Below are 19,810 nucleotides of genomic sequence, written 5' to 3'. Positions count from 1 at the left end.
ATATCTACTCCATCATCTGGGGAGATGCAACATAATTTAAAATATTTTTATCTGAAATCAGATGTTGCTATATCATCAAATAGAATGCCAAGTTATAATGACTTTATAGGTAAAACACAGAAACCTCAAAGAAATGTTATATTTATGGTAGCTTTGAGTACTGATCCTATGCGCCAGGAAACAAGGTCTCGTTTTTTTCCCCCCCATTCTTAGGGGTAAAATATTAGGATGTCGGTCAAGCTTCTGTAATAGTCAAACATAGAGTGGCTCAAATAAGATAGAATTTTATTTTTTCACGTCTTTGTTCATGTTAGGAAAGTGAGCTCTGTTCCTTGATGTCATCCAGGGATCCAAGCTGGCAGGACAACTAAGCTGTCTTACACATGACTTCCAAGGTTGTTCCATGCATTACCGTTTTCAGCAGGCGAGAAAAATGGTGATGATAGTGGTGGTGATACTGGGGGAACATGCAGGTCAAGAACTTGATTTTAAGGACAGGAAGCAGAAGTTGTACTTGATGCCTTCATTCATATCACATTGGCCTCAACCTAGTAAACTGGTTACAACTAGCTGCAGAAGAAACAGGAAATGTCTCCCACTTGGTGGCTATGTGGCCAGCAAAAATTTGAGTGAGGGATTTCTATTATTAAAAGAAAGGTGAGAATACTTACTGGTGGACAATAGTAATCTTTGCTGTTTACTTTAGTGGGAATTTTTTAGAAGAACTCTCTGAGTGGTCTTAATCATTGTGAGCCATTTTGTTCTGTAGTTAACTGTCTTTTTTCTTGCTGTGCTCTTTGTCCTGTTATATTATAAAAGAATGACATGACCTTCATGGTCTAATCTTAGTGTGGGTATAAAACTGATTTGTATAAAACTGATTTGTATATAACTACTTGGACTACTTCAAATAAGAACCTGTTTGTTTGTATCTTCTAGGGTTTACAGAGTCCACGGGGAATGGGATGCAAGCCAGAAGCTGTATGTAGTCACATTATTATTGAGAGCCATGAAAAAGGATGTTTCCGGACTCTAACTTCTGAACATCCACAACTAGATAGCCACCCTTGTGCTTTCAGATCTGCTGAACCCTCAGAAATGACCAGAGGACGGCAGAGCCCATCATCATGCAAGCACGTCAACCTTTCTGCATCCTTAGACCAGAACAACTCCCATTTCAAAGTTTGGAATTCCTTGCAGTTAAAAAGTCATTCCCCATTTCAAAACTTTATACCTGATGAATTCAAAATCAGCAAAGGTCTTCGAATGCCATTCCATGAAAAGATGGACCCTTGGCTGTCAGAATTAGTAGAACCTGCTTTTGTGCCACCTAAAGAAGTGGATTTTCATTCTTCATCACAAATGCCATCCCCAGAACCCATGAAAAAGTTTACTACCTCCATCACTTTTTCATCTCACCGACATTCTAAATGCATTTCCAATTCCTCTGTTGTTAAGGTTGGTGTTACTGAAGGTAGCCAGTGTACTGGAGCATCTGTGGGGGTATTTAATTCTCATTTCACTGAAGAACAAAATCCTCCTAGAGATCTTAAACAGAAAACCTCTTCCCCTTCATCATTTAAAATGCATAGTAATTCACCAGATAAAGAAGTGACTATTTTAGCAGAAGGTAGAAGGCAAAGCCAAAAATTACCTGTTGATTTTGAGCATTCTTTTCAGGAAGAAAAACCCTTAGAAAGATCAGATTTTACAGGCAGTCATTCTGAGCCCAGTACCAGTGCAAATTGTAGCAATTTCAAGGAAATTCAAATTTCTGATAACCATACCCTTATTAGCATGGGCAGACCAAGTTCCACCCTAGGAGTAGGCAGATCGAGTTCCAGACTAGGAGTAAAAGAGAAGAATGTAACTATAACTCCAGATCTTCCTTCTTGCATTTTTCTTGAACAACGAGAGCTCTTTGAACAAAGCAAAGCCCCACATGTAGATGACCATGTGAGGAAACACCATTCTCCCTCTCCTCAACATCAGGATTATGTAGCTCCAGACCTTCCTTCTTGCATTTTTCTTGAACAACGAGAACTCTTTGAACAGTGCAAAGCCCCATATGTAGATCATCAAATGAGAGAAAACCATTCTCCCCTTCCTCAAGGTCAGGATTCTATAGCTTCAGACCTTCCTTCTCCCATTTCGCTTGAACAATGCCAAAGCAAAGCACCAGGTGTAGATGACCAAATGAATAAACACCATTTTCCCCTTCCTCACGGTCAGGATTGTGTAGTGGAAAAGAATAATCAACATAAGCCTAAATCACACATTTCTAATATAAATGTTGAAGCCAAGTTCAATACTGTGGTCTCCCAGTCAGCCCCAAATCACTGTACATTAGCAACATCTGCATCTACTCCTCCTTCAAATAGAAAAGCACTTTCTTGTGTTCGTATAACTCTTTGTCCCAAGACTTCTTCCAAGTTGGATAGTGGAACTTTAGATAAAAGATTCCATTCATTGGATGCTGCTTCTAAAGCGAGGATGAATAGTGAGTTTAACTTTGACTTACATACTGTATCTTCGAGATCACTGGAACCAACCTCCAAATTATTGACCAGTAAACCTGTAGCACAGGATCAAGAATCTTTAGGTTTTCTAGGACCTAAATCTTCACTGGATTTCCAAGTCGTACAGCCTTCTCTTCCAGACAGTAACACTATTACTCAGGACTTGAAAACCAGACCTTCTCAGAATAGCCAGATAGTAACCTCAAGGCAAACACAAGTGAACATTTCAGATTTCGAAGGACAATCCAATCCAGAGGGGACCCCAATATCTGCAGATCGGTGAGTCTCATTGTGATAACAAGCAAGCTGGATGGACTTTGTGATAAAGGGTTTCAAATACTTAAGTAGATATCGGTTCTTGGGGGAAAGGCCGTGTGATTTCTCTGAGTGGAGGTTGTGTCTGGCTAATTACTAGAAGTCTTTCAAGGAATAAATGTGTTAAGTAAGAGAGAACATATAACAGTAATGCATTTATACTTTCAGAGGGCTTTTGGCAAGACTTGACATCAAGTGTTTTAAAAAATTGAATGACCTTGAAAAGAATCTTTGATCATCCAATGATACAATTACTAATTTATTTACTGTGTTGGACATATGCTGAAGATCTCCTTCGGAGGTTGCACACACGTACGTGGGTGCTTGGTCACTCTCTCTCTTCCGCTCTCCCTCTCTCTCTCTCTTCTCCAGCTCTCTGGTTCCATTTCATGACTTCCCTCAAATATTTAGTATTTACAAAGAAAGTGGCTTTACAGTGGAAAATCCTGGCAGATACGTTTAGTCAAATGATGAAGATTTGCATCACCAGTAAAACATCTGTCAACATAATGTGCTCCCTGATATGATGCCCCACCTCATAAAGTATTGTAGGAAAGGAAACTCAATTCAGGGATAAGTCTGTTAGATTTATATTATTCAGCCCAATTTTAGCACTTTGCCATTAATTCAGTTTTACTTTAATGAGCCTCTTACAATATGGTGAAGCAGAGCTACCTGTATGTTTAGTATTTTACCTTATAGTTGAAGAGGCATCGTACCACAGTGGAGAGCACTAGGCTTGGAAAGGAGGAAGAGAGAAATGTTTATTCATAATCTACATGTGGTAGTAGTCATGGCAATAAGGAACTTAGATATGCTATCTTACTTAGTTCTCATCATGATCCTATGAAGCAGGCGATGAGATCTCTATTTTCCTACTGGGAAACATGCTGACTGTTACTTGTGCCAAAAGATGTTGTTTGTAGGCAAGAGAAAGAGCATTCAAATGCATTCTGTTTAATCAAAGTAAGGATTTGTTCCCCTACACAGTACTCTGTCCTAGAATTTGAACCCTAATTCCAACACTTCCAACCACGATCCTGGACAACTGATTTAATATCCTTGGCACTCATATGTAGAAGGAAAGGGTTGGAATGCTGAAAAGTCCCTTATAGCTCTAAAAGTTAGGGATTGAGATAATAGATTGGGGCAAAAAAACAAGGTCAATCTCTGATTTCAGTGTTAAAAATAGTAGAATGCTGTAGAGATCAGTAATGATACCTTTAAAAATTTTTTTCTTTGAGACAGAGTCTCGCTCTGTCACCCAGGCCAGAATACAGTGATGTGATCTTGGTTCACTGAAACCTCCGCCCCCTGGGTTCCCCTCCCGCCTCAGCCACCTGAATACCTGGGACCACAGGCGTGCACCACCATGCCTGGCTAATTTTTGTATTTTTAGTAGAGATGAGGTTTTGCCATGTTGGCAAGGCTGGTCAGTATTGATACTTAAAAAAAAAAAAAAAAAAAAGTTTAGAAATTAAAACAGTGACAATTTCATATACAATTTTTAAACTCTTCAAAGGTTAAATGCTAAGGTATTGCACTGAATACCTTAAAAATCAGATAAAGCTATGAATGAGAAGAAAGTAATAGATGATTATATATATGAACTAACAATAATGCCATTTGTTCAGGGTGTACATTTGTAGTGGATGCTTATATTATACTTAGTGTAATAATCACAAATAGATATTATTACCTCAGTTGTGGATTTAAAAAACCTGAGACTTAGAGAAAATATTTTGCCCAAGATCACATGGCCATTGAGCATTGGAGGTGCCATTTGAACCTAGGTTTATCGAACTCCACAGTCCATAAATAATTCAAACTACACACACACACACACACACACACACACACACACAGAGATGCATAAAACATATATATAAGTAAATATATATATAATACCTTATAAAATATTTATAAAAGGCTGGGTGCAGTGGCTCACCCCTGTAATCCCAGCACTTTGGGAGGCCAAGGTGGGTGGATCACCTGAGGTTGAGAATTTGAGACCAGCATGATCAACATGGAGAAACCCCATCTCTACTAAAAATACAAAATTAGCTGGGCATAGTGGCGCGTGCCTGTAATCCCAGCTACTCAGGAGGCTGAGGCAGGAGAATCGCTTGAACCTGGGAGACGGAGGCTGCAGTGAGCCGAGATTGCACCACCACACTCCAGCCTGGCAACAAAGTGAGACTCCGCCTCAAAAAAATTTATAAAGTATATATGTATAAAATATTTATAAAGTATATGTGTATAAAATATATTCAAACTTTTTCATTTTGAGATAATTTTAGACTTACAGAGGAGTTACAGAAATAGCACAGAGAGTTTCTGTATTATCTGTTGCTGTGTATCATGTTACCCTGAAATGTAGCAACTTAATAAAACATCTGAAAATTTATGTAGGTCAGAAATCTAAATGTAGCTTATTTGGGTACTTCTGGCTTAGGTTGTCTCACAAGGTTGCAAACAAGGTATTGGCTGCAAATGTGGTCTCATCACAGGGCTTGCCTGAGAGGATGTGCTTCCAGCCTCACTCACATGGCCATGGCTTTGGCCAGAGACATGGGCTTTTTGATTCTATAAGGCACTCATAATATGACACCTAAGCTTCCCTTAGTGAGGCAGTGAGAGGGCAAGAGAGGGTGCCCAAAACAAAAGCCACAGTCTTTTTGTAACCTACCCTTGGATGTGTCATCTCGTCACCTCTGCCACATTCTCTTCAGTAGAAATGAGTCACTGTCTAAAGCTCTCACCCAAGGGTTGGGAATTCCACAAGGTCCTGAATACCAGGAGGTAGATGTCATTAGGGGATATCTTAGAGGTTGTCCATGTAACCTGTACTGAAGCTTCCATTTATGTTAACATCTTACCATAACATCATAACCATAAAATATTTATCAAAATAAATTATTATTGGTATAAAACAATGTAGTCTAACATTGATTTCACCAGGTTTTTCCACAAATGAACCTTTTTTGTTTCAGATCCAACCCAGGATTCCATCTTGCATTTTAGTTGTCATGTCTTAGACTCCTCCAATCTATGACACTTTCCCAGTCTTTTTTTGTCTTTCATGACCTTGACGCTTTGAAGAGTGCTAATCAGTTATTTTGAAGAAGCTTCTTCAATTTAGCATTGTTTGATGGTTCAAGGTTAGATTAGGGTTATGCATTCTCAACATGTCACAACAGAGAGCACATTATGTTGATATACATTAACTGGTGTTGTTAACCTTGGTCACTTGGCTAAAGTGGTATCTGCTAGGATTCTCCACTGTAAAGTTACTGTTTTTCCTTTGGAGATACTAAACATTTGAGGGAGATTTTGTTAGACTATACAAATAAACTGTTTCTGCTTAAACGTTGACTACTAATTTTAGCATTCATGAGTGGATCTTGGCTGTAGCAGTTATTACTCTGGTGTTTTAATTTTTTTATGTCTTTCATCTCTTCTACATTTGTTAATTGGAATTCTTCTGTAAGGAGAATTGTTCTTCCCTCATTTATTCCGCCCTAGGTTATTTATTTACATTACTGTAGACTCATGAGTGTTCATTATTTGGATTATAATCCAATGCTACAATTACTATTTTGTTGCTCAAGTTCTCTTTTTAGCTATTTAGAGCACTTTTAGGTTGGCTCCTATACCCTGCCCCAGAGCTGAAATCAACTGTTTCATTAAAAAACCCTCTTTTTTTTTTTTGTAGTTGTTGTTTTCTTTCTTTTTGAGGCGGAGTCTTGCTCTGTCACCCAGGCTGGAGTGCAGTGGCGTGATCTTGGCTCACTGCAACCTCCATCTCCCGGGTTCAAGCAATTCACCTGCCTCAACCTCCAGAGTAGCTGGGATTACAGGTCTGCACCACCAAGCCCAGCTAATTTTCTATATTTTTAGTAGAGACAGGGTTTCACCATGTTGACCAGGCTGATCTTGAACTCCTGACCTCAGGTGATCTGCCCACCTCGGCCTCCCAAAATGCTGGGATTACAGATGTGAGCCACCATGCCCAGCCAAAAAACCCTCTTGTTTTTGAAGGGAGGAAGGAGTATAGTATTTAGAAAGCAAGATGTAAGTACCTGGCATGCTCATTGCTGGTGGGATGTTGCTGTGTCTAGCCTTTCTCAGTGAATAAAGCTAAGAAATATAGGTAGATTTGTAAATTTATGTGTATACTCATATCTGTATCTTTTAACATGTGTGTGTGTTTTAAATCATGTGTCCATATTGATACCTCTGACTCCAGTACAGATCCACAGGGTTGATTCTAGCCTTTCCCCTTTCTTTATTTGTAACTTCTGTCTCTAATAGCGATAAAACTGGCTCTCATTATCTGTAATGTATTTACCCTAGTATATAAATAAAGTAGTTTCAGAATTAATAGCCCATACCCACATGAAAAACAAATTCTGCATGTAGAGTACAGCGTTTATCTGCAGTTTCGAATTTGTCATTAAAATATCTAGACAAAAATGCTGTTTGCTAAAGTTTCTTAAGTCAGCATCTCCCTTCCCCATATTCTTCAGTATGAGTACGTGATTCATTTATAATATAGTTAGATTCATTAGTCACATTCTGCATTCCATCTTTGCCTCATATCCTGGTTCACCTTTAAAAATTTCTGTACTTACAAACTTCACTTTCTGTGCTTTACAATTCTATCCATTGCTACAGTTTCATATGAGCAGTTCCATCAATCCCCAAATTCCCCCATGCTGTTCCTTTGGAGACAGTCTTTCCCCGATCCCTCACTGCTGGCAGTCCCTGGTCTGTTTTCTTCCTAGAGTTTTGCCTTTCTAGAGTGTCACACAAATGGAATCATAAAATATGTAACAGCCTTTTGGGTCTGATTTTTTTACTTTGCAAAATGCATTGACTCATCCATCTTGTGTGGATCAGTAGTGCTTTTTTATTGCTTTATTAAAAGCAATAATATTTTATTGTAACTCAGTTTGTTTGTCCATTCACTCACTGAAGGATATTTGAGTTGTTTCTAGTTTGGGACCATTAAAATTAGAACTGCTGTAAACATTTATAGACAGGTTTTTGTTTCTCTACAGTAAATACTAAGGAAGAGTTATATGGTATAGGTGTATATTTAACCTGAGTTATATGGTATAGGTGTGTATTTAACTTTGTAAGAATTATTCAGAGCTAAACTAATACTAGTTTTTCAGAGCGTCTGTATCATTTTGCATTCCTGCTAGCAATGGGTGAGCATTCTAGTTACTCCACATCCTCACCAATGCGTAAATTGTCAATATATTTTAGCCATTTTTATAGTTCTACAGTGGTATCTCAACATAGTTTTAATTTGCATGTCCTTCCTTAATGGCTAATTATTATGAACACCGTTTCAAGAGCTTATTTACTGTCCTCTTTGGTGAAGTGCTTTTTAAATAGGATTGTTTGCTTTCTTATTGGTGAGTTTTGAGAGTTCTTAATATATTCTGGATACGAGTCTTTTCTGGATATGTTATTTGCAAATATCTCTTCACAGTATGCGACTTGTCTTCTTATCCTCTTAACAAAGTCTTTCAAAGAGCAAAGGTGTTTCCTTTTGATTAAGTCCAATTAATTGATTTTTAAATGGATCATGTGTTTGGGTTGGCAGTACTTTTCTTTCAGTACTTAAAAAATATGCGCCTTCCTTCTGGATTCCATGGTTTCTGACAAAAAATTCATAGTCATTTGAGTCATTGTTCTCTATGTAAGAACAATGTGTTATTTTTCTCTGATTATTTTAATTGTTTTCCAGCACATTGATTATGCTTCTAGATATGGGTTTCTTCTTTTTTTTAATTTTTAAATTTTCATTTCAATAGTTTTTGGGGTACAGGTTGTTTTGGTTACATGGATAAGTTCTTTAGTGGTGATTTCTGAGATTTTAGTACACCCATCACCTGAGTAGTATGCACACTGTACCCAATATGTAGTTTTTTTAAGCCCATAGGTTTACAGGCATACCTCAGATATATTGCAGGTTCAGTTCCAGACCACTGCAATAAAGCTGGTCACATGAATTTTTTGGTTTCCCAGTGCATGTACAAGTTATGTTTACACTATACTGTACTCTATTAAGTGTATAATAGCATTATGTCTAAAAAAAAGTACCTACCTTAATTTAAAAATTGTCATTGGTTGATGGGCACTTAGGTTTTTATGAGTTACTTCACTTAGAATAATGGCCTCCAGTTCTGTCCAAGTTACTGCAAAAGACATTATTTCATTCCTTTTTATGGCTGAATAGTATTCCGTGGTATATATATACCACATTTTCTTTATCTACTCATTGGTTGATGGACACTTAGGTTTTTATGTCTTTGCAGTTGCAAATTGTGCTGCTGTACAAGTGTGTGCACGTGTCTTTTTAATGTAATGTCTTCTTTTTCTAAGTATAGATTTGTTTGGTACATCTTGTTTGGGGTTTGCTGAGTTTTTTTAAGCCTATAGGTTTACAGGCATACCTCAGATATGTTGCAGGTTCAGTTCCAGACCACTGCAATAAAGCCGGTCACATGAATTTTTTGGTTTCCCAGTGCATATACAAGTTACGTTTACACTGTACTGTACTCTATTATGTGTATGATAGCATTATGTCTAAAAAAAGTACATACCTTAATTTAAAAATTCTTTATTGTTTAAAAATGCTAACAATTATTTGAACCTTCAGTGAGTTACTTTTTGCAGGTGGCAGTCTTACCTTGATGTTGGTGGCTGCTAACTGCTCTGGGTGGTGATTGCTAAAGATTGAGGTGGCTGTAGAAATGTCTTTTTTTTTTCTTTTTAATTTTCGTTGGTACATAGTAGGTGTATATGTTTATGGGGTACATGAAATGTTTGATACAGGCATGCAGTGTGAAATAAGCACATTGTGAAGAATGGGGTATCCATCCTTTCAAGCATTTATCCATTGAGTTGCAAACAATCCAATTACACTCTCTAAGTTATTTTAAAATGTACAGTTATTATTGACTATAGTCACCCTTTTGTGTTATATAGTAGGTCTTATTCATTCTTTCTATTTTTTTTGTGTGTGTGCCCGTTAACCATCCCCATCTCTCCCCAAACCCCTCACTACCCTTCTCAGCCTCTGGTAACCATCCTTCTACTCTCTATGTCCATGAGTTCAATTGTTTGGATTTTTAGATCCCACAAATAAGTAAGAACATGCGGTGTTTGTCTTTTTATGCCTGGTTTATTCCATTTAATGTAATGATCTCTAGTTCCATCCATATTGTTGTAAATGACTGGATCTCATCATTTTCTGTGTCTGAATAGTACTCCACTGTGTATATGTACCACATTTCTTACCCATCTATTGATGGACACATAGGCTTCTTCCAAATCTTAGCTTACCACAAACAGTGCTGCAACAAACATGGGATTACATTGAAACTGTAGATTGCTCTTGAGTAACAAAATCAGTCTTCCATATACTGATTTCCTTTCTTTTGGGTATATACTCAGCAGTGGGATTGCTGGATCATATTGTAGCTCAGTTTTTAGTTTTTTTAAGGAACCTCCAAACTATTCTCCTTAGCGATTGCACTAATTTACATTCCAAGCAATAGTATACAAGGGTTCCCTTTTCTCCACGTCTTCGCCAGCATTTGTTATTGCCTGTCTTTTCGATATAAGCCATTTTAACTGGGGTGAGATGATACCTCATTGTAGTTTTTAGTTTTAGTGTTTTGATTGGATTATTAGATTTTTTTCCTATGGAATTGTTTGAGCTTTTTATATATTCTGGTTATTAATCCCTTGTGAGATGGGTAGTTTGCAGATATTCTCTCCCATTCTGTAGGTTGTCTCTTCACTTTATTGATTGTACCCTTTGCTGTAAAGAAGCTTTTTAATTTGATGTGATCCCATTTGTCCATTTTCGCTTTGGTTACCTGTGCTTGTGGGGTATTGCTCAAGAAATTTTTGCCCAGACCAATATCCTAAAGATTTTCCCTGATGTTTTTCTGTAGTAGTTTCATGGTTTGAGGTCTTAGGTTGAAGTTTTTAATCCATTTTGATTTGATTTTTGTATATGGCGAAAGATAGAGGTCTAGCTTCATTCTTCTGTGTGTAAATATCCAGTTTTCATTTATTTCTGCTGTTTTATAGTTTTTGTCAGGGAATTCTCATATCTCTTTTATCCTAGCCTTGGTGTCTGTTCCCATGTGATTTAGTTTTGATATTTGTCTCTTCAAAATCTCATATTGAAATTTGATCCCCATTATTAGAGGTGGGACCTAAAGAGAGATGTTTGGGTTATGGGGACAGATCCCTCATGAATGGCTCAGTGACCTCCCTGTGGTAATGAGTGAGTTCTGGCTCATAGTTCATCCAAGAGCTGGTTGTTTAAAAAAGAACGACTCCCCTCCTCCCCACCTTCCACTTCTTTCCTCTTCCCGTGTGATGTGGGCTCTCCCCTTCCACTTCTGCTGTGATTGGAAGCTTCCTGAGTTCCTCACCAGAAGCAGATGCTGGTCCCATGCTTCTTACACAGCCTGCAGAACTGTGAGCCAAATAAACCTTTTTACTTGGTAAATTACCCAGCCTCAAGTATTCCTTCATAGCAGTGCAAACAGACTAAGACACCATTTGAGCTGAGATTTTTTCTGGTTCTAAATATGATGAATAATTTTAGATTGTATTTCATAATGATGTGTTATGAAATGACAAGTCTTGTTTAAATGCTATAGAGAATGTTGATGTTTTTGTTTTAGCAGACAATGACCCAACTAGTTTCAGGTTAAAAATTCCAGCCAGCCTTCTGTAGGTTGTTGTTCCAAGTCCATTCAGTTTTCAAAGATTTTGCAGTGCTGTTCACATCTGTCCTCCATGTGTGTGCCTAGTGGCCCTTTTCTAGGTACTTTTATCCCTTTTCTATGTACTTTCTGTGACTACCTTGTGTCAGGGCCAAGTGGCACAGGACAGAAGGATAAAAAACCAACCAGGTGTGGTCACTCTTGAGCCCACATTTCCTTTGGTGTAAGTTGAAGGTTTCCCTTCCTCAGAACTTTAGGCTCCTGCCAGCCTCTGTTACTGCTTGTACCATTGCCACCATGAGATTACTGGGATGCTATGACTAATATACAGAGATAAGGAAAAAGGGGATTCCACACTCTATATAGAGTATTGGGAGACCCTTCTTTCATTCCTGAAGCCTGAACTAGAAGGCTTCGCTATGAAGTCTTTCTGTCTATGCTAATATCCACTTTTAGGTTTCAGGCTATATTGAGTTCAGGCCAAGGAATGACAGAGGAAACAAAAATGATGGCAAACTCATTACCATTTTGATGATATTTCATATTTTATGATCTTCAATCTGCCTGCTTCTGTTATTTTCCAGAGTCTTCCAATAGCTGCTCCATGTAGTCTATCTAGGTTTTATAGCTCATCTCATCTAGGATTAGATATGCTAACCTGGAACTGGAACCACTTGTACTGTTTTTTGTTCCATTAACTGCATATGTGAGTTTCAGTTATTCCACATCCTTGCCAACACTGGGTATTAACAGTTATTTTTAATTTCACTCATTCTAAATGTGAGTATGAAACAGTATAGTATTGTAATTTTAATTTGTATTTCCATGATGACTAATGATGCTGAGCATCTTTTCTGTGTCTCTTGCCCATTTGCATGATTTTATTTATGAAGTATCTGTTCACTTTTGTCCATTGGATTATTTGTCTCAGTATTATAGGAATTTTTATAATATATTCCAGATACAAATCCTCTCTGTATGGTGAATATTTTCTCATAGTCTGTGGTGTGATTTTCATTTTCTTAATGGTGTCTTTGGGGAACAGAAATCTTTAATTTTGATGAAATCCACTTTGGTAATTTTTTTTTAATCAGTAGTACTTTTTTGTGTCTTGATTAAGAAAATGTTGCCTAATCAAGTGTTGTAAAAGTTTTCTCCTGTATTTTCATGTGGAAATGCTATGGTCTTAACTTTGTGATCGAGTCTGTGATCTATTTCCAAATTTTCATTTGTGGTGTAAGTTATGCAGTTGAGGATCATTTTCTTCCCTAGGAATATTCTAGCACCACTTTTCAAAAATGATTATTTCCTTATTGAATTTAGTTGGAACCTTGGTCAAAATTAGTTGGCCTTATATGTGTAAGTTTTAGAGTTTCTACTCTGTTTCTTTGTTCTTTTTATTTATCTTTACACCAGTACCACAATGTCTTGATTACTGTAGCTTTATAGTAAGTCTTGAAGTCAGGTTATGTCCTCCAACCTTGTTTTTGTTTTCAAAATTATTTTTGCTATTTCAAGTCCTTTGCATTTTCATACAAATTTTAGAATAAGCATACTGGGATTTTTTTTTGGGGGATTGTACGGAATCTGTAGATCAATTTTGTAGATTGACATTTGAATTTTCAGTCTTCCTATGCATGAACATGGTGAGGTTTTTCTTCCCCACTTATTTAAGTCATCTTTAATGTCTCCCAGTAACGTATTGTAATTTTCATTGTGTAGATTTTACACATCTTCTACTAAATATATTCCTAAGTAGTTAATATACTATGGTATATGGCATTTTAAAATTTAAGTTTTCTCATTGTTCGTTGCTTATATGTAGAAATACTGTTGTCATGTCAATTTGTAGGTCCCAACAAGTTAATTTTAATTTTAATTTATTATTCTTTGGGTCAGAGCTTTCCTGCCTACTGTGGGATGTTTTAGGGTAATGCGTGCTGTAGAGAATTTATACAAGGCAAAAGTTCCAGTGGTTGAAATATATCTATTTGTTCTCTGTTTTATGTTCAGTAACTCCTCTAAGATTTCAAGAGTTTCTTGTTTAAATTTACTGGGATCCTCAGGTATAAAGTCTATTCTTCATACATAATCATTTCACCAGGGAACAGAGCAGTTTTACTCATTCCTTTGCAGTTCTCATGCCTTTTATTTCTTTTTCTTGCCTAATGCACTGGCTAGAACATTGAATATGATACCACAACAAGTAGTAAAAGCAGACATCTTGCCCTGTTCCCTATTCTTGGAGGGTAGGAGAGTAGAGTTAGTGTTTCGTCATTAAGTTTAATATTACCTGTAGATTTTTAATGGGTGCCTTTTATTGGCTTGAGGATGTTTTCTAAGTGAGTTTTATCATGAATGGGTATTTAATTTTTCAAATGTTTTTCCTGCTCTATGGATATGATCATACATGTTTTCTCCTTTTTTCTACTGATGTAGTGAATTACATTGGTCCAGTTGATCAACTGTATTGTTGAAATTGTGATCTTTACTGAATTTTTATCTGCTTGTTTAATCAGCATTTGAAAACAGCATACATCTCCAGTTATGTTTGTGTATTTTCTGTTTCTCCTTTAGATCTTCTTTGGAGTATTTTGTGGGGAGGGGAACAATCACAAAGTTATAGAAAAGGTAAATATGGCACAAGGAACTTCTCTTTCTCCTTAGTTATTTGGGAATAAGTTGTTGACCTGCTGCACAATCACTTTTGTGTAATATATTCTCATTTCCTATAAAAGCACATTCTCCTATATGACCACAATAAAGCCATGAGAATTAGGAAATTCATACTAGTGCATTACAGACATTATTTAGATTTCTCCAGTTCTCCCAGTAATGTCTTTTATAACAAAAGGAAGCAGTTCAGAATCATATATTGCATTTAGTTATCATGTATCTTCCATTTCTTTTAGTCTGGAACAATTCTTTAGTCTTTTCTTAACTTTCATGATGTTGACACCTCTGAAGATTACAATCCAGTTATCTTGTGGAATGTCCCTCAATTTGGTTTCTCTGATGTTTCCTCATGATTACATTCAGGTTAGTTATCTGAAGTAGGAAAATCAAAGAAGTAACATTGAATTCTACTCATTGCATCTTGTGAAGTATCATGCAATTTTAATTTGTCCTGTTGTTGACAGTTATCACTTTAAAACTCAATAAGGTTGTGACTGTTAGGTACCTTTACTCAATAAGGTTGTGGCTGTTAGGTACCTTTATCACTTTAAAACTCAATAAAGTTGTGGCTGTTAGGTACCTTTATCACTTTAAAACTCAATAAAGTTGTGGCTGTTAGGTACCTTATCACTTTAAAACTCAATAAGGTTGTGGCTGTTAGGTGCCTTTATCATTTTAAAACTCAATAAGGTTGTGGCTGTTAGGTACCTTTTCATCCCACAGTAGGCATGAAAGCTCTTAGGCACCTTAATACCCCAAACAAGATACTACTTTCCCTTTTGTAATTAAGTGTTTTATAGAAAGTTACATTTAAGTTATGTAAACATTCATCAGCAAACTTACTTGTTTATTTATATCTGTACAGAATCTTTCTTATTTTATTCAGTGAGTTATGATCAATTGCTACCTTTTTTCTTTTTAACTTGTTATTTGAAAATACATATAGAGTCACAAGAAAAATATGTAACTCACAAGAGGTTACAAAAATAGCCAAGGGAGGTCCCCAGTCAACTTCCCCATTGGTAATGTCCTTACATAACTCTAATGCATTATCAAAACCAGTAAATTGATATTGGCACAATACAGTCAACTGGACTACAGACGCTAATCAGATTTCACAAGTTTTTGCATGCACTCAGTTATTCTAATGGATATATATATAATTCTGTAAAATTTAAACACATGTATAGCTTCATGTAACCACCATCATAATCAAGATGCAGAAGTGCTCTGTCACTGTGAAGGAACTCCCTTGTGCCTTCCCTTTTCTAGTCACACCCCGTTCCCTCAAGCCAGCGTTCTTTAACCCCCGAAAGCCAGTGATCTGTTTTTCTACTGTATAATTTTGTCATTTTGAGAAGTTATATAGATGGAATCCAACATGTTATATAGATGGAATATAACATGTAAACTTTGAGATGTGTTCTTCTTACTCAGCATACTGACCTGGAGATCCATTCAACTGGTGTGTATCAGTAGTTAATTTCTTTGTATTGGTCAGTATTCCATGATATGGAATTTATACAGTATGTTTATCCATTCACCTGTTGAAGGACATTGTTTCCAATGCTTATTACTAATAAAGCTGTTATGAACATTCATGTACTTTTTTTTATACTTTAAGTTTTGGAATACATGTGCTGAATGTGCACGTTTGTTACATAGGTATACATGTGCCATGGTGGTTTGCTGCACCCATCAACTCGTCATCTACATTACGTATTTCTCCTAATGTTATCTCTCCCCTTGCCTCCCACCTCACAACAGGCCCCAGTGTGTGATGTTCCCCTCCCTGTGCCCATATATTCTGAACTCCCACTTATGAGTAAGAACATGCAGTGTTTGGTTTTCTATTCCTGTGTTAGTTTGCTGAAAATGATGGTTTCCAGCTTCATCCATGTCTCTCCAAAGGACATGAACTCATTCTTTTTTATGGCTGCATAGTATTCCATGGTATATATGTGCCACATTTTCTTTATCCAGTCTAATATTGATGGGGATTTGGGTTGGTTCCAAGTCTTTGGTATGGTGAATAATGCTGCAGTAAACATATGTGTGCATGTGTCTTTATAGTAGAATGATTTATAATCCTTGGGATATATACCCAGAAATGGGATTGCTGGGTCAAATGGTATTTCTAGTTCTTGATCCTTGAGGAATTGCCACACTGTCTTCCACAATGGTTGAACTAATTTACACTCCCACCAACAGTGTAAAAGCATTCCTGTTTCTCCACATCCTCTCCAGCATCTGCTGTTTCCCGACTTTTTAATGATTGCCATTCTAACTGGTGTGAGATGGTATCTCATTGTGGTTTTGATTTGCATTTCTCTAATGACCAGTGATGATGAGCTTTTTTTCATGTTTGTTGGCTGCATAAATGTCTTCTTTTGAAAAGTGTCTGTTTATGTCCTTCACCCACTTTTTGATGGGGTTGTTTTTTTCTTGTACATTTGTTTAAGTTCCTTGTTTTCATTCTTAAGTAAATTAAGTTTCCTTGATTTTTGTTCTTTTGCATTTGCTGAGGAGTGTTTTACTTCCAGTTATGTGGATCTCAGCCCTTTTTCAGATGGATAGACTGCAAAATTTTCTACCATTCTGTAGGTTGCGTTTTTACGCTAATGATAGTTTCTTTTGCTGTGCAGAAGCTCTTTAGTTTAATTAGATCTCATTTGTCAAGTTTGGCTTTTGTTGCCATTGCTTTTGGTGTTTTAGTCATGAAGTCTTTGCCCATGCCTATGTCCTGAATGGTGTTGCCTAGGTTTTTTTGTAGGGTTTTTATGGTTTTAGGTCTTACATTTAAGTCTTTAATCCATCTTGAATTAATTTTTGTATAAGGTGTAAGGAAGGGATCCAGTTTCACTTTTCTGCATATGGCTAGTCAGTTTTCCCAACACCATTTATTAAATAGGGAATCCTTTCCCCATTGCTTTTGTCAGGTTTGTCAAAGATCAGATGGTTGTAGATGCGTGGTGTTATTTCTGAAGCCCCTGCTCTGTTCCATTGGTCTATGTATCTGTTTTGGTACCAGTACCATGCTGTTTTGGTTCCTGTAGCCTTGTAGTATCGTTTGAAGTCAGGTAGCATGATGCCTCCAGCTTTGTTCTTTTTGCTTATGATTATCTTGGCTATACGGGCTCTTTTTTGGTTCCATATGAAATTTAAAGTAGTTTTTTCTAATTCTGTGAAGAAAGTCAATGGTAGCTTGATGAGGATAGCATTGAATCTATAAATTACTTTGGACAGTATGGCCATTTCACAATATTGATTCTTCCTATCCATGAGCATAGAATGTTTTTCCATTTGTTTGTGTCCTCTCTTATTTCCTTGAGCAGTGGTTTGTAGTTCTCCTTGAAGATGTCCTTCACATCCATTGAATGTTGTATTCCTAGGTATTTTATTCTGTTTGTAGCAATTGTGAATGGGAGTTTGCTCATGATTTGGCTCTCTATTATTGGTGTATAGGAATGCTTGTGATTTTTGCACATTGATTTTGTATCCTGAGACTTTGCTGAAGTTGCCTATCAGCTTAAGGAGTTTTTAGGCTGAGATGATGGGGTTTTCTAAATATACAATCTTGTCATCTGCAAACAGAGATAATTTGACTTCCTCTCTTCCGATTTGAATACCCTTTATTTCTTTCTCTTGCCCGATTGCCCTGGCCAGAACTTTCAATACTATGTTGAATAGGAGTGATGAGAGAGGCCATCCTTGCGTTGTATTGGTTTTCAAAGGGAATGCTTCCAGCTTTTGCCCATTCAGTATGATATTGGCTGTGGGTTTGTCACAAATAGCTCTTATTTTTTTGAGATATGTTCCATCAATACCTAGTTTATTGAGTGTTTTTAGCATGAAGGGGTGTTGAATTTTATCGAAGGCCTTTTCTGCATCTATTGAGATAATCATGTGGTTTTTTGTTATTGGTTCTATTTATGTGATGGATTACATTTATTGATTTGTGTATGTGGAACCAGCCTTACATCCCAGGGATGAAGCCGACTTGATCTTGATGGATAAGCTTTTGAATGTGCTGCTGGATTAGGTTTGCCGGTATTTTATTGAGGATTTTTGCATCGATGTTTATCAGGTATATTGGCCTGAAATTTTCTTTTTTGTTGTGTCTCTGCCAGGTTTTGGTATCATGATGATGCTGGCCTCATAAAATGAGTTAGGGAGAAGTCCCTCTTTTTCTGTTGTTTGGAATAGTTTCAGAAGGAATGGTACCAGCTCCTGTTTGTACCTTTGGTAGAATTTGGCTGTGAATCCATCTGGTCCTGGGCTTTTCTTGGTTGGTAGGCTATTATTGCCTCAATCTCAGAACTTGTCATTGGACTATTCAGGGATTTGACTTCTTCCTGGTTTAGTCTTGGGAGGGTGTATGTGTCCAGGAATTTATCCGTTTCTTCTAGATTTTCTAGTTTATTTGCGTAGAGGTGTTTGTAGTATTCTCTGATGGTAGTTTGTATTTCTGTGGGATCAGTGGTGATCTCCCCTTTATCATTTTTTATTGTGTCTATTTGATTCTTCTCTCTTTTCTTCTTTATTAGTCTGGCTAGCGGTCTATCTATTTTCAAAAAACCAGCTCCTGGATTCATTGATTTTTTTTGAAGGGTTTTTCGTGTCTCTATCTCCTTCAGTTCTGCTCTGATCTTAGTTATTTCTTGTCTTCTGCTAGCTTTTGAATTTGTTTCCTCTTGCTTCTCTAGTTCTTTTAATTGTGGTGTTAGGGTGTTGATTTTAGATCTTTCCTGCTTTCTTCTGTGGGTATTTAGTGCTATAAATTTCCCTCTACACACTGCTTTAAATGTGTCCCAGAGATTCTGGTATGTTGTTCTCACTGGTTTCATAGAACTTATTTATTGCTGCCTTAATTTCGTTATTTACCCAGTAGTCATTCAGGAGCAGGTTATTTAGTTTCCATGTAGTTGTGCGGTTTTGAGTTTTCTTTTCTTTTCTCTTCTCCTTTCCTTTCCTTTCTTTTCTTTTCTCTTTTCTCTTTTCTTCTCTTTCTTTCCACCCTGCCCTTTCTTCTTCTTCTTCTTCTTTTTTTTTTTTTTTTTTTTTTCCGAGTCTCGCTGTGTCACCCAGGCTGGAGTGCAGTGGCGCGATCTTGGCTCACTGCAAGCTCTGCCTCTTGGGTTCACGCCATTCTCCTGCCTCAGCCTCCCAAGTAGCTGGGACTACAGATGCCTGCCACCAAGCTCGGCTAATTTCTTTTTGTATTTTTAGTAGAGACAGGGTTTCACTGTGTTAGCCAGGATGGTCTTGATCTCCTGACCTCGTGATCCGCCCACCTCAGCCTCCCAAAATGCTGGGATTACGGGTGTGAGCCACCGTGCCTGGCTGAGTGAGTTTCTTAATCCTGAGTTCTAATTTGATTGCACTGTGGTCTGAGAGACTGTTTGTTATGATTTTCATTCTTCTGTGTTTGCTGAGGAGTGTTTTACTTCCAATTACATGGTCAATTTTAGAATAAGTGCCATGTAGTACTGAGGAGAATGTATATTCTGTTGATTTGGGGTGTAGAGTTCTGTA

At 37.1% G+C, this 19,810-nt stretch overlaps 1 protein-coding gene across 14 annotated transcripts in view; it reads left to right on the top strand.

The window, feature by feature from the left end:
* ALMS1 (ALMS1 centrosome and basal body associated protein) overlaps positions 1-19,810 on the top strand; it is a 229,282-nt gene that overhangs the window by 90,867 nt on the left and 118,605 nt on the right. For all 14 annotated transcript variants that reach the window (XR_008522357.2, XR_008522360.1, XR_008522358.1 and 11 more), the window contains one exon: positions 940-2,798. Coding sequence is in view for 11 of the 14 variants with exons in the window: in XM_009237176.4 (XP_009235451.3) it covers positions 940-2,798 (1,859 nt within the window). In the remaining 3 variants the exon portion in view is untranslated. The remainder of the gene's footprint in view (positions 1-939; positions 2,799-19,810) is intronic.

This window comes from Pongo abelii, chromosome 12 (assembly GCF_028885655.2).
Source record: "Pongo abelii isolate AG06213 chromosome 12, NHGRI_mPonAbe1-v2.0_pri, whole genome shotgun sequence".
Taxonomy (NCBI): domain Eukaryota; kingdom Metazoa; phylum Chordata; class Mammalia; order Primates; family Hominidae; genus Pongo; species Pongo abelii.
Note: the sequence above shows the minus strand (reverse complement) of the source record. Positions and strands in the feature narration are given on the sequence as shown.